General features: G+C 43.2%; 2 protein-coding genes and 1 pseudogene across 5 annotated transcripts; 2 read left to right on the top strand and 1 right to left on the bottom strand.

Moving 5' to 3' along the window:
• Positions 1–1,407: 1,407 nt before the first annotated feature.
• Positions 1,408–9,570, top strand: BNIPL (BCL2 interacting protein like). Of its 3 annotated transcripts, none has more exons than XM_089482898.1 (10): positions 1,408–1,540; positions 4,402–4,506; positions 4,773–4,834; positions 5,160–5,369; positions 5,835–6,014; positions 6,264–6,366; positions 7,199–7,330; positions 7,600–7,686; positions 7,828–7,926; positions 9,492–9,570. In XM_089482898.1, exons 1-10 carry the CDS (start codon positions 1,497–1,499, stop codon positions 9,511–9,513), a joined length of 1,044 nt encoding a protein of 347 aa, XP_089339024.1. In that variant the 5' UTR covers positions 1,408–1,496; the 3' UTR covers positions 9,514–9,570. The 3 variants fall into 3 exon arrangements, with proteins under 3 accessions (XP_089339024.1, XP_089339023.1, XP_089339022.1); XM_089482897.1 differs by having other exon boundaries at positions 1,484–1,540; positions 4,231–4,506; XM_089482896.1 differs by lacking the exon at positions 1,408–1,540 and having other exon boundaries at positions 3,818–4,506.
• Positions 2,937–4,294, bottom strand: LOC149301795 (uncharacterized; annotated as a pseudogene).
• A 777-nt stretch (positions 9,571–10,347) lies between the features above and the next one.
• On the top strand, positions 10,348–13,612 carry CUNH1orf56 (chromosome unknown C1orf56 homolog). 2 transcript variants are annotated; one of them, XM_089483390.1, is made up of 2 exons: positions 10,348–11,215; positions 13,271–13,612. In XM_089483390.1, the coding sequence occupies exons 1-2, from the start codon at positions 10,472–10,474 to the stop codon at positions 13,295–13,297; spliced, it is 771 nt and encodes a 256-aa protein (XP_089339516.1). In that variant the 5' UTR covers positions 10,348–10,471; the 3' UTR covers positions 13,298–13,612. The 2 variants fall into 2 exon arrangements, with proteins under 2 accessions (XP_089339516.1, XP_089339517.1); XM_089483391.1 differs by having other exon boundaries at positions 13,268–13,612.
• The last annotated feature ends 1,126 nt before the right edge of the window (positions 13,613–14,738 follow it).

Below are 14,738 nucleotides of genomic sequence, written 5' to 3'. Positions count from 1 at the left end.
TCAAAAGTTGGAAATCCTGTCTCTTTCGCTCAGCAGCGTATTGACGGAGATTATCTGGATACGGAGAGAGGCTCTTTTCCCTGTTTGCCTTCTCCAATTTGGTTCATTGTCTGAACGCTAGTATTTATTTTACATCTCCTGGCAGCCTCTGCGTTCGGTGGAAAATTAAATGTTTGACTTTGCGCAGCGACAAGAATAACTGGTCCGTTGCACAACGCCGGCAATTAGTTTCCGAAAAGACGCGTCTCTTTTTGCCCCATGGATCAATTCCCTCATCCTAAAAGATGTCGGACGTTTAGTCATTAAGGTGACAGCACTCGGTGCATGCTCAGAGGTTACGTGATTGTCATCCGTTCCACAGCATACTAAGGGCGCATCTACATTTTAAAACCCCTTTTCTCAAATGGTGCATTTTACAAAGCTTGCATGGTAAGATTGTGGAAGTGGAGGAAATGAGGAAAGGCTTGATAGGAGAACAGGAAAACAGGGAAAAGGAGGTGATGATGATGATGATGATGATGATGATGATGATGATGATGGTGATGATTGTGGGTTATTATTGTTACTGTTATTATACATCTGGGACCCTTGGCATCTGCTGAGATTTGGTTCCAGATCTGGTTCCTTTCATTTCATTTATTATGGCAAATAGCCGCATATAATCAATAAATACAAATTTATTGCGAAACAACAACGACAAAATCGATTGCGGCAGAAGGGCAGAAAAGCAACATTGTTCAATATTCGTCTATTAGACCAGATTTTATATGTGTGTGTGTATGTGTGTATATATTATACCCAGTTGACTGTCTTAACATGTCGACTGGGTATAATATATATATATTTTAAAATTGGGTCTAATATCCAAATATTTAACAATGTTGTTTTTCTACCCTTCTGCCGCAATCGATCGCTGTGGTGCAGAATCCAGACGCCAAATCCATAGGCGCCCAAATCCATGGGTGCTCAAGCCCCATTGTATACAATGGCATCCCTTGTACGAAAAGGCAGGATCAAGGTTTGCTTCTGGGAATTATTAACAGTATTATTAATATTGGTATATTTTCAAGTCAGGGATGGTTCGATCTGCGGATGCAGAGATGGAGGGCCAACTGTACAATATTTTTCCCAGTCTGGGATTCAAAGCAACATACAAAAGTGAAAACAAGTACAGCTAAAATATTAACGTCATGGAAATGCGGTTGGTGTCGTTTTGCACAATGCAGTTATACAGCAATATTTATACATATGCATATATGTATGTGTGTGTGTGTCTATATATATATATGTATGTGATTTGCTGCGGCGTTAGGACCCAGCCGCCCTTGTCTGGTTCTCCTTAAGTATTTGTTTATGCGGACAAACCAGTTTCGGGCGAGTCTAGGCCTTAGCACCGGTTTCGTGGGACATCCCAGCGTTCCTGTTTGCGTCTTTTGGGCAGCCGATAAGGAACAAAAGGGACCCGGCGGTGGATTCGGGGGTTTCTTCAGGCCCAGATGGGTTCCTACGCAGGAAATGAGGATGCCCTTCCATCCGAAAGGTGAGCCTTTGGACTTGGACAGGCTTGACCTGGAACGCTTCCTCTTTGTACTGGCTCAGAACGGGGCAAATCTTTATTCCATCAGATTGACTGAATTGCAAATTGAAAATTCAGGATCTTTTGGGTCGGCTTCAAACCCATCAGATTTGTTGAATTGCAAACCAAACATTCAGAACATTTTGGGGCAACTTCATCCCATTATGTTTATTCAATTGCAAACTGAAAACTCAGAAACGTTTGGGCCAGCTTCATCATATCAGTTTTACCGATCTGTAAACTCAAAATTCGGACTCTTTTAGGTCGGCTTCATCCCATTAGATTTATTGAATTGCAAAACAAAAACTCAGAATCTTTTAGGTCGACTTCATCATATCAGATTTGCTGAATTGCAAACCAAAAATTAAGAATTGTTTGGGTCGGATCCAATCCATCTCTAGTTTATTCGCTTTTTAGGGCCAGATGAGAAGAGAAGGAAGGTTGAGGAATGTAAGGTTCCCCAAAGAAAGGAAAAGATACGTAACTAAATTGGTCGGCAAGTTTTTATGAAATGCATATGCTGCCTTTCTTCCAGCAAAGTCCTTTCCGACTTATGCTAACCCTATCACAGGGTTTTCTTGGCATGTTTCTTCATAAGGGTCTTATAAGAGGGATGGCATAATAAGGGGTTTGCCATGGCCATCCTCTATGACTTGCCCATGGCCATCCAGTGGCTTTGCATAGCCAAGTCGGGAGCGTTGCTATAAGTTGGAAACGGCTTGCAGTCGCACCGAGTTTTTCCATGTTTGTTGCTCCTCGTTTGCTGAAATTTGGAGGTAGACTGCTTCCCAACATGGAGGTTCTGCGCAGGCATTTTCCATCATTGCAGGGTATGATAAACGCAAAGCCGGCCGGATCGAACCTCCATGTCTAGAGGCAGTCTATCTCCAGATCCAAGTTGCTGGCGGAGCAGCAAGAAAGGGAGGCGACGCTCCTATAGTTTCCTCCTAGTGTTTGCATTTTTTGCATGCCGCCCAAAATCCGCCCTCTGGTCCCTTCCGAATAAATGCCTTTTTTCTGCCTGATCAGATAGGAAGGAACCAGTGCAGCCGGACCATCAAGCCGGGCCGAATTCGAATCAAGGGCCGGTTTAAAAAATAACAAGCCCACTCAGTTAAATAAATGGTCTTTTTTGCGTCTCCACGGTTGTTTCAGTCTTTGTGGCACCAAATCGCAGCTTTTTTGACACAAGGATGTGTTACGGCTTGTTGCTCAGAAGGAAAGCAACGTGATTCATGTCTGGGAGGGTTTTTTGAAAGCCGCTGGGGATCCTCACCGATCTGGAATGCAGCCTTGCAGCGAAAAGGGCCAACCTTCACTAAATATATATTCGTTGGTCAAACCACAAGAGGGAAGGGAGACACGTACAGAGTGCCTTGCTGGGGGAGAAGCGTTTTGTCTAGCTGTTTCCAACACCAAAGCTTCACAGGCCTTTGGGAGCAAAAGCCTTCCCTTGTTCTTTGCTCCCAAACTGGTGATATTTGGAGGTAGACCTCCTTTCCAGCCTCCTTCCCTATAATTTCCTCTGTTTTATGAAACCATTTAAGTCATCGGCCATCAGTCTAAGGAAGGAAGGAAGGAAGGAAGGAAGGAAGGAAGGAAGGAAGGAAGGTGGAGAGAGGGAGAGAGAAATAGATTGCCAGAAAGATAGATATGCAGAGGAAGAAAGGAAGATGGAGAGATGGATGGAAGATAGCTATAGACAGATGCAAAAGAAGGAAGGGTTAAAGGAAGGCAGAGAGATGGACAGAGATGGGTGGAAAGAAAGATATAGACAGATATGCAAAGGGAAGAGGGAAGGAAGGAATAAAGATGGAGAGATGGATGGAAAGATAGCTATAGACAGACATGCAAAAGAAGGAAGGGTTAAAGGAAGGCAGAGAGATGGACAGAGATGGGTGGAAAGAAAGATATAGACAGATATGCAAATGGAAGAGGGAAGGAAGGAAGAAAGATGGAGAGATGGCTAGAAAGATAGCTATAGACAGACATGCAAAAAAAGAAAGGGATAAAGGAAGGCAGAGAGATGGACAGAGATGGATAGAAGGAAAGATATAGAGTGATATGTGAGGAAAGGAAGGAAGGAACATGGATGGAAATATAGCTATAGACAGGTATACAAAAGAAGGAAGGAATAAAGGAAGGTGGAGAAATGAACAGAGATGGGTGGAAAGAAAGATATAGACAGATATGCAAAGGGAAGAGGGAAGGAAGGAAGAAAGATGGAGAGATGGATGGAAAGATAGTTATAGACAGACATGCAAAAGAAGGAAGGAAGATGGAGAGATAGATGGAAAGATAGCAATAGAAAGATATGCAAAAGAAGGAAGGAATAAAGGAAGGCGGATGGACAGACGGATGGAAAGAAATATATAAATATGCAGAGGGAGGGAGGTGGATAGATGGATGGAAAGATAGCTATTGACAGACATGCAAAAGAAGGAAGGAATAAAGGAAGGCGGAGAGATGGACAGAGATGGATGGGATATAGATAACTATGCAGAAGAAAGAAAGGTGGAGAAACAGATGGAAAGACAGGTATAAATAGATATGTAGGAGACGTTCTCTAGCACCTCATACAACTACAGATCCCAGGATTGTGTAAGATGGAGTTACGACAGACAAAGCGGTGCCAAACTGCTTTATTTCTACAGTGGAGACGCATCCCAAGTGGACGCAACTTGTACAGGTCTGACAAGCCCAACCTGAGGCGAGCATCCTTGGCCAAAATCCCTCCTCCAGGACCAAGTGGGGGGAAAGACTTCCATGTTCCAGTGTTTTTTGGTCAGGAATGTGCAAAGCATGCATCTCCTGGGACTTTACAGGTTGAAGAAGGAACCGGAGAAGTCTTTTTCCCCGACGCATGAAGGGCTGAACATCATCCCGGGCATGGAGCTGAAGGAAGAGTGGCAGGACGACGGATTCCCACGGTGAGCCAGGTACCAACATGGAGGTAGATCTCCGGTCATGGCTTACTGGGACCCTCCATGTTTTGGTCTTAGAAAGCCCAAAGGTGTGAGGGGTTGCTTGCTTAGTGTGCCATTTTGTGCACTTCCTCAGGGTTTCCACACAACAAGTTTCCAATTCCAAATATTACATGGCCATGGTTTGTCCATCCCTTGCATTTGACTGCGCCACAAATCCAAGAGCGCAGGTGGTCTGCCACCATTTTACAAAGGCATCTTCTCTGTTGCAGGCCTCTGCCGGAAGAGATCTCCGAAGAGGATCTGGAAGGATCCAGTGCAGAACTGAGCCCAGGTAGGATGCAGGAAGAGCAGCCCATTCAATTGCATTGCTTGGAGTCGGTGGGATATTTCTGGTCCTGGATTTGATGGGAAAAACCCTAGATTTTCTTCTCATCTTTCTGGCTTCATGGTTCATGGTTAGATGAACCCATTCTTTCAGGGTAGGATTTAATGGACAGGGCATTATGATCCCAAATTTGTAGGAGCTCACTAGGTAGAGAACACTTTGCTGGAGATGTTGGCAGAATCTAAACTTAGGGGCCTTCTACTTGCAAAGTGGAGAGTCTCCGCTTGACCACTGACCACTGACCTCCGGCCCTTTGGCCTTTGCCCTCCAGTTGCCATCAACACGCTGGAACTCTGCGGACGGCGGCACATGAAGAAGCGCCTCCCGGCACCTGATCTCAACGAGGGATCCCTGAAGTCGGACGAGTTTCCAGAATGTACGCCGGAGGGGAGCCTGGACATCAACGTGGATGAATTGGAGACACCGTCCGAGAGCGAGCTGCAGGACGGCTCCGAGACCGGCCACGAATTCGAATGGGAAGGTGAGTACACTGGTTCAGGTTTCACCCAGGCATAGGACACTCCAGGATTAGGAAAGGAACATTAATAGGCAGGGTAGGAAGAAAGGTATTTCTTTGGAGGGGCTACATTTCCCTGCATCTTGCACCTTAGAGCAGCTTCCTAGGCTGCAAACCTGACCTCACTTGTCATTCCAACTAACTGGTTCCCAAATTACAACTGCACTCAGTTGGATCTGCAGCTGAGCTCACTTGCATGCCACCAGTTCCCAGGCTGCAAACAAGTTCGGTTGCCGATGCCACCAGTTCCCAGGCTGCAAACCAGTTCGGTTGCTGATGCCACCAGTTCCCAGGCTGCAAACCAGAACTCAGTTCCATGCAATGGCTTCTCAGGCTGCAAACCAGAGCACAGCAGGAATGGGTGAAACGCACCCATTGATATGATGAATCCCATCTTCTCTGTCCCATTGCAATTTACGTATCCCTCAGACGATCTTCCCAGGGCCCAGCGAGTGGACGGTCACTTGGCGGAGAGATTTTGCGCTGGACGGGTGATGGACGCCAAGGATCCCGATGGCCGGATGTGGCGGATCTTCCTGACGGAGGAGCAGGAACAGAAAGTCGATCTGCGTGCCGTCGGACCGTACAAGAGAGTGATCTCCCACGGAGGTAATGTCCAGAGACGGCTTCCAAGTTAAAACATACGCCCATAAAACAAATCCAATGCTAAAATCAAATTGGAAAAAGATTAAAAATGCTTAACGCTTTCCCCGACTTATTCCGAAATGGACTGCGTTTCCCAGAAGGATTGGTGGTTCGCCTTTCAAATACTCTGAAATGACCCAGCATCCCTGCATTGAATTGTTTCAGTTTCGGCACTTAAACATACAGAAACTCTCCGCTCTCCTTCTCTTCCAGGATATTACGGTGAAGATTTGAACGCCGTTATCGTATTCGCTTTGTGTTACTTACCGGAGAGTTCTGTCCCGGATTATCCATACGTCATGGAGAACCTTTTCAGGTCAGTGTCATATCATTGGAACCCATTGGTTTGCACCCATGTGCCCAAGGAGGGTACCCTGGTACAGTCAGATGGGTGGCATCCATATGCACAAACCAGCCCTTGTTCATAAACACAGAGAGCGGGTCTTTTGCATTCGTTGCGCATTAAAAATGGACGGAGAGCAAGGACGGTGCCCGCCTGGCATCCCTTGGGAGGGAGTTGCAAATGCGAAGACTAAGAAGTCCAACCCTATTCTGCCATGCAGGAACTCTCCATCAAAGCATCCCTGATAGGTGCCCAATTCAGCCTCTGTTTAAAAACCTCCAACGAAGGAGACTCCGCCACTCTCCAAGGCAATGTCTTTCATGGTCAAACAGCAAATACTATCAGGGCGTTCTTCCTAATATTTAGATGGAATTTCTTTCCCTGCAGCTTTGGGTCCTATTCTCTGGAGCAGCAGAAAACAAGTTTGCTCCCTTCTCAATATGACAACCCTTCAAATACTTAAAGGGGGCTATCATATCACCTTTTAACTGTCTCTTCTCCAGGCTAAACATCCCCAGCTCCTTAAGTCTTTCCTCATAAGGCATGGTTTCCAGACCCTTCGCCACTTTAGTCTCCCTCCTTTGGACACGCTCCAAAATCCTTTTTGAACCGTTTTGCCCAGAACTGGACACAACACTATTCCAGGTGAGGCCTGACCAAAGCAGAATAGAGTGGCACTATTACTTCCCTAGACACTAGACTTCTATTGATAGTTGCCACCGAACAAGTCTGAGAGAAGGTCTTCTTCCACGAGTCTCAGAGTCCGGACAATACTGACTGCTGACCGCTGACCGTTCTGCCGCAGGTACGTCATCGGGATGCTGGAGACGATGGTTGCTGAAAACTACACATTGGTGTGCTTCAGCGGGGCCACTCCACGCAGTCAAATGCCTTCCTTCGCTTGGGTCAGACAGTGTTACCAAACCATCGACCGGAGGTAAGTCTGACTGACTGGTGGCCGGAAGCCAGTGCCAATGACCAGGGATGGGTCCAACTGGGTTGCAAAGGTCTCAACCCAGATTGAGGGATAGGACGGTGAAGCGGTTTGAGCGGGTGGACGATGACTTTGGAGACCGGGGTTCGAATCATTGCTGGGTGACACTCTCTCAGCCTTCGGGGATGGCAATGGTGGCCAACCTTGGACAAACCGTGCCACGAAAACCCTGCAATGGGATGGTTTATGTCTCCCTTTGCTTTTCATCCCAGGCTCCGGAAGAACCTGAAAAGCCTGGTTATTGTCCATCCGACTTGGTACATCAAAGCCTTGATGGCCGTATTCAGACCGTTCATCAGGTAGGTTGGCTTCAATTTATTATTATTATTATTATTATTATTATTATTATTATTATTATTACGTTTATTTATATAGCACCATAGGCAATACTTTTCCGACTGCGACGTTTACCTTCTTAATATCTTTTTGCAAAATGGAAGCTCCAAGTTCAGCCGGAAAGTGCAGTTTGCGGAGAGCCTGGTGGAGTTGGCGCTAGTCGTCCCTTTGGATCAGGTCCATGTCCCGGATCCTGTCCTCCGGTGAGTAGGACCATCATCCCCTGCTTCCCCAAACCAATGCCCCAATGGGGGGATTCTAGAAGTTGCAATCGGTCCGTCTCAAAATGGCGAGAGCATGGGACGTGGGGTCCCTTCCTACCTATTTTGGGGAGGACTGCAGGGCAAAAAAAGAGAGGTTATTTTGGGTGGAAAGAAAGATATAGATAGGTGCTCATAGGGGTACCTCTTTGTGTGTTTCTGTACATTTGAGGGTACGTCTTTGTGTGATTTTGTGGGTATGAATTGTCACAAAATGACAAAACGTTGGAGCAAAACAAAAAAAAAGTTGGTGGTGTAAAAGTGGGAATTTGTGCATATATATATATATATATATATATATATATAATACAGAATATATAATCATAATATTATACATAACATATAATAACATTATACATAATATATAATAATAATATACATAATATATATATTATTATACATAACATATAATAATATTATTATACATAATACATAATAATTTTATTATATATAATACAAAATAATATTCTATATACTATATAATACTAATATAATATATAATAATAATATTATACATAATATATAATAATATTATACGTAATACATAATAATTTTATTATACATAATACCTAATAATATTCTATATAATATATACTAATTTTATTATATATAATATATAATAATATAATATGCAATATATAATATATCATAATATTATACATAATATATACAAATTTTATTATATATAATACATAATAATATTCTATATAATATATAATGATTTTATTATATATAATATATAATAATATAATATGCAATATATAATATATCATAATATTATACATAATATATACAAATTTTATTATATATAATACATAATAATATTCTATATAATATATAATGATTTTATTATATATGATATATAATAATATTCTATATAATATATAACAATATTCTATATAGTATAATGTATAACATTATTATTTATTATATTATTATATTATGTATTATAATATAATATATTGTATTATATTATAATATATTATTCAGCATTCGAGTTGAGTTCATTTATGTTTCATATATATCTCATATACATATATCTCATATATATTTCATATACTTAGCCTCAAAGTAATTTTAATAATGTGAAATATATTAGGATTTTGGAATATTTGCATGTGTGTGTGTGTGTATATATAATAAAAGTGGTAATTTGTGCATTACTATATATGTATTATATAATATTCTATATAATATATAATAATATTATACATAATATATACTAATTTTATTATATGTAATACATAATAATATTCTATATAATACATAATAATATTATATATAATATATAAGAATATATATTATTCAGCATTCGAGTTGAGTTCATTATGTTTCATATTTATCTCATATACATATATCTCATATATATTTCATATACATAGCCTCAAAGTAATTTTAATAATGTGAAATATATTAGGATTTTGGAATATTTGCACATATATATATATATATATATATATACAGTATATATATAACCATCCCAAATGTCTTCTCCTTTCCTTTCGCAGACTGGATCAGTCCAAAAGCTAACAAGAAGAGAAGCAATTTGGATTTCTGCTCCTTTCCCCGATTGTAAATAAATTAATCCCCTTCCATTAGAGTTTTAATTTGATTTTCATGGATTAAAACATACAAATATCCCTTATCCATTTTCACAAATGGAGAAATGCAGCCAGAGAAGCAAGATTCAGCATTGGAGTTGGGTCTCCTTTATCCGAAATGCTTGGATTTGGGAATTATTTTGGAATATATACGATATTTGGGAATATTTGCATCTATTTTTCGTACACACTTTACACACATAGCCTCAAAGTAATTTTAATAATACGAAATATATTAGGATTTTGGAATTATTTGCATCTGCCTCACGAATATTGTCTTGATAATGGGACCCAAGTCTAAACATGCAATTCATTGACGCTTCCTCTAATGCAACCCATACACATAAAGGTAATTTGATATACGACGTTTTAAATGAAATTACCTTTATGTATATAAATTACAAGGGAAATAGAAAAATAGGATGGGAAAAAGCACCCAGCTTTGCAAAACCTCAGCTGTTAGGTCTGGCCTCCTTTGCCATGAAGGAAATCACAGCAAAAACTCCAAAGCCCTGTGTCTTAATTTTTTAAAAAAGTCTTAATTTTTAATTTCCCCCACGATGCAAATATATGCAAAATGATATGCAAATTGCATTAATAAGGCACCATTAAAAGGCTTGCAATGCCATTAAAAGGAAATAAACAGGAGAAGGAAGGCCCGCCACCTTGTGGACACTTGTGGGTACTGCAGGGGAAAATCTCTTTTGCAAGAATCCTTTGCAAGAATGCTTTTGCAAGTTCCTTTTGCAAAGTTCCACCTCCTTTGTCCTCCTTTGTTGCTCAGTCAAGCCACTCCCCCTACAGCCCTGTGGCCACGCCCACTCTGATCCAGAAGCAGGATCTGGACCCTGGGCCGCCGTCCGGCGCGACTGCGCAGTTCCTCCTCCATGGCACCGGGGGGCGCTTGGCTGGTGCTGCTTTTTGGCCTGTCACATTGCCAGCCGCCGGATGACGATACAGATGAGGGCCAGGTCTCGGCCCCGCCAGAGCTGGTGGCCATGATCCCTGCGGCTGTCCAATCCACGCTGGCCGCGGGGTACACCCACAACAAAGAGCAGACCACCACATCTGAGCCTGTGGCCCATGCGCCCTCTGCGGCCCCTGCGGCTTCTGCAGCTCCTGCGGCCCCTGCACCCCCTGCAGCTCATACGGCCCCTGCGGCTCCTATGGCCGCTGCGGCCCCCACGACCCACACCATCCCCGTGGCCACCATCGTCATAAGCACCCACAGCGCCCCGGCGCCGCCGAAGCAGTCCTTCCTGATCGTGGGCGACACCCGCTATGCGTGGCAGGAGTGGAGCGAGTGGCATTGCAACTGCGGGTCCGGGACCATGTCGCGGGTGCGGGACATCACCTACTCGGTGCCCGGGGTGCGCCTCGACCCGGTCCAGTATGACATCCTGCGCTTCGAGCGGGTGGTCTGCAGCTACAAGGCCTGCGAGTGCGACCGCACCAAGCATCAGTGTGACCACTTGCAGGCCTCCTGCGACCGGGGGCCCATGCACCTCTGCGCCCTCCACGACATCGAACAGGACCAGACCCGGAAGAGGCAGCGCTTCTGGTCCAAGGTCCACAAGGGGCTCAAGGACCTCTGGCAGAGCATCAGGGAGACCTTCCCTCCCAGGCCGAAGGTGGGCTGGCAAAGCTGGAATGGCCACGTCACTGGCCACGGACTGTGGCACGCAGTGCAACTTGGGTGCATTCAGGACTCAGCTGTGATACAGAGTGGCCTTCTTATTCCATCGTGAGAAATCTACCCAAGGAGAGCATGACTCCTTCCGCACTGCAGAAATGATCCACTTTGACACTTGCGGCACGGATTTGATTAATATCTTCTCTCTAGGAATATCTAGGTCCTCCAGCGCAATTCTGTGATCAAATTTAATTAAGAATCGCACCAAAAGACCTAGAGATTCCTAGAGAGGATACTCTACTAGGCCTTTGTAGCTCCTCCAGAGCAATTTCTATGGTCAGTGTCTGTCGGACGTTGACCACAGAGTTGCACCGGAGGACCTAGAGATCCCTAGAGAGGTGTCCTCTCAGGTAAAAATGTGGTGTTCTTGTCATTTGTGATTTTTCCATATTCGCGGAGGTCTTGTCCCCCGATATGTGCTAGGGTTGGGGGCACAAGACGTGCACGGATATGGAAAAGTGTGCTTCAATTGCTGTGGCTGCATGCTATGGGATCCTTGGGTTTGTAGTCTACTGTGGCCTCTCTCATGAAGCTACACATCCCATAGCCATACACCACTGCAGTTAAAGCGGTGTCAAACTGGTTCATATCTTCGCATTGCGGATGCAACCCAGGGGCGCTCAGGCCGCCAGACCATCTGTGCGCGGGAAGTGCGTGCACCTTTTGGGGATGGCTTTCTTTCTCTGAGAAGGCTACCTCTCTGTGTCACGACTGACTCTTGTTTGGGGATGGAGCATGTGGGGATCCGATAGTGATGCGTCACTGAGGGATGCACATGAACAGGGTTTGGTCTGGTTTTGTCATATGAGCATTTGATGTGCTCAATGTGACACTTGGTGGCCGGTCTTTGCTGTTCATGGCCACTCAGACCCAGTTTTGACAAGTCTGAATGTCTGGGCATCTATCTATCTATCTATCTATCTATCTATCTATCTATCTATCTATCTATCTATCTATCTATCATCTGTTTATCATCAACCACCTCTCCCTCTCTCTTTCTCTCTCTTATGTATCATATTTATCTATCATGCCTTTCTATGTATCATCTATCTCTCATCAACCATCTCTCTCTCTCTCTCTCTCTCTCTCTCTCTCTCTCTCATCTCTATTTATCTATCATCACTCTACCATCTCTGTCTCTGTCTCATGTATCTCTCTATCTCTCTCTCTATCCATCCATCTATCATTTATCTATCCCCTTTCATCATTCTATCTACCCTCTCTCTGTCTCTCTATCATCTATGTGATCTATCTATCTATCTATCTATCTATCTATCTATCTATCTATCTATCTATCATCTGTTTATCATCAACCATCTCTCTCTCTCTTATGTATCAATCATATTTATCTATCATATCTATTTATCTATCATCTATCTATCATCTGTTTATCGTCAATCATCTTTCTCTCCTATCTATCTATCTATCTATCTATCTATCTATCTATCTATCTGTCTATCATCACTCTATCTACTGTCTCTGTCTCTCTATCATCTATCCTATCATATCCTATCATATCTTGTCCTATCCTATCCTATCTATCTATCTAATATCTGTTTTATTATGTCTTTCTCTCTCTCATTCCTCCATTTCTGGCTCCAATACCTATAGCCTCCGTAACATTCCCATAGGAAAGACCATAAAGCCTGGCCATAGATTTCAGCCAAAGAACTGAAATCTACAGTGCTATATAACTAAAGGTTAATTGATGATGATGATGATGATGATGATGATGATGATGATGATGATGATGATGATGATGGCAGGTAGAAAGAGAAGCCCAGCCAGTGAGTCCCATGTCAGTGAACCCACTTTAGGTTGTTTTTATTTCAGCCCGGCCTTTAAAACCCGGCTGCTGAACCTATTCTGGAGATCCATCCTAAAGAAAGAGAGAACCCCAAACAAATGGACTGCTCCTCTTTCCCTCCTTCAAAACCCCTGGAATAAGATGGTTCTGACATTTACTACTTTCTTTCTCTTTTTCCATCAGTAGGTCTCTCAAGAAAAGAACAAACCGTGAGTCGAAGGAAGCCCCAAGTGATATATATACTTTTGGAGCATCCCTGCAAGGCTGGCGATATCATGCATGCTTCTAGTCCCTATTATTCCGGATCATTTTCCTCTCCTCTTCTGGCTTTGATTCTTCCAGAGACAAAATTGCTTTATTTGCTCACCTGAAAAATGTCCGTGGTTCAGGATGGAGAAGGTCCCAGCCATCGAACCCTGGAATGGACCCCAAATCTTGCAGAGGAGAAAGCAGTTTCGCAGTTCTGCAACCAACCTGTGCAGCTTCTCTGTGGGGTCATAGCATAAAGCTGTGGCCAACTTAATAAAACAGCAGTGCTGAGATGTTATTTCTTTACCTACATGTTCAGACTCTAAGGATAGGATTCCTAAGTTTTGGGGCAAGGGCTACAGTTATAGCGGGCACTGAGTTATTCCAATGCAACATACATCTGATGTGTATTTCTGATGCAACATTGGGCACCTCTGATTTGTGTTGAGTTATTTTATGCAACTTTGGGGACCTGTGATGTGCGCTGAGTTATTCCAATGCAACATTGGGTGCTTCTGATGTGTATTTCTGATGCAACATTGGGCACTTCTGATGCACACTGAGTTATTTAGATGCAATGTTGGGCACTTCTGATGTGCGTTGAGTTATTTAGATGCAAAGTTGGGCACTTCTAATGTGCATTGAGTAAGATGCAACATTGGGCACCACTGATGTGCATTGAGTTATTTAGATGCAACATTCTGATATGCGTTGAGTTATTCTGATGCCATGTTGGGCACATCTAATGTGCATTGAGTTATTTAGATACAAAATTGGGCACCATTGATGTGCGCTGAGTTATTCCACTGCAACGTTGGGCACTTCTAATGTGCACTGAGTTATTTAGATGCAACATTAGGCACCTCTGATGTGCGTTGAGTTATTTAGATGCAACATTCTGATATGCGTTGAGTTATTCTGATGCCATGTTGGGCACATCTAATGTGCATTGAGTTATTTAGATACAAAATTGGGCACCATTGATGTGCGCTGAGTTATTCCAGTGCAACGTTGGGCACTTCTAATGTGCACTGAGTTATTTAGATGCAACATTGGGCACCTCTGATGTGCGTTGAGTTATTTAGATGCAACGCTGGGCACTTTTGACATGGACCATTGACCCCTGTTGTGCTTTTAGCACATGCTAAATGAAAAATATAGTGTGTATTTTTGCCCCAAACATTGGAGCCGTTTCACCCATCCTGAGCTGCCTCCACACAGGTAAGTAAAACCCCAAACTGCGGAAATGTTGTTTTGCAAATGTGGATGCTGGGATCGCTGCTACCTTTAGAATTTGCATTCGGGCAGAGAAAATATATAGCCTTGTATCTACGCTGGGTTTGGATAAACCTGGTTAAAACCTTTGATTTCAGACAAATGCCCCCTAAAATTCAAAGACGCATTA

Source organism: Sceloporus occidentalis, unplaced genomic scaffold, assembly GCF_023333645.1.
Source record: "Sceloporus occidentalis isolate IW3139 unplaced genomic scaffold, rSceOcc1.0.p SCAF_20, whole genome shotgun sequence".
NCBI classification, from domain to species: domain Eukaryota; kingdom Metazoa; phylum Chordata; class Lepidosauria; order Squamata; family Phrynosomatidae; genus Sceloporus; species Sceloporus occidentalis.
This window is presented reverse-complemented; position numbering and strand designations above follow the sequence as displayed.

Coding starts and splice junctions, on each gene's coding strand:
- CUNH1orf56 (XM_089483390.1), top strand. CDS start 10,472: ATGGCACCGGGGGGCGCTTGGCTGGTGCTGCTTTTTGGCCTGTCACAT. Junction 11,216..13,270: donor CCTTCCCTCCCAGGCCGAAG/GTGGGCTGGCAA, acceptor TTCCATCAGTAG/GTCTCTCAAGAAAAGAACAA.
- BNIPL (XM_089482897.1), top strand. CDS start 4,343: ATGTTCCAGTGTTTTTTGGTCAGGAATGTGCAAAGCATGCATCTCCTG. Junction 5,370..5,834: donor CCACGAATTCGAATGGGAAG/GTGAGTACACTG, acceptor CGTATCCCTCAG/ACGATCTTCCCAGGGCCCAG. Junction 7,927..9,491: donor GTCCCGGATCCTGTCCTCCG/GTGAGTAGGACC, acceptor TTCCTTTCGCAG/ACTGGATCAGTCCAAAAGCT.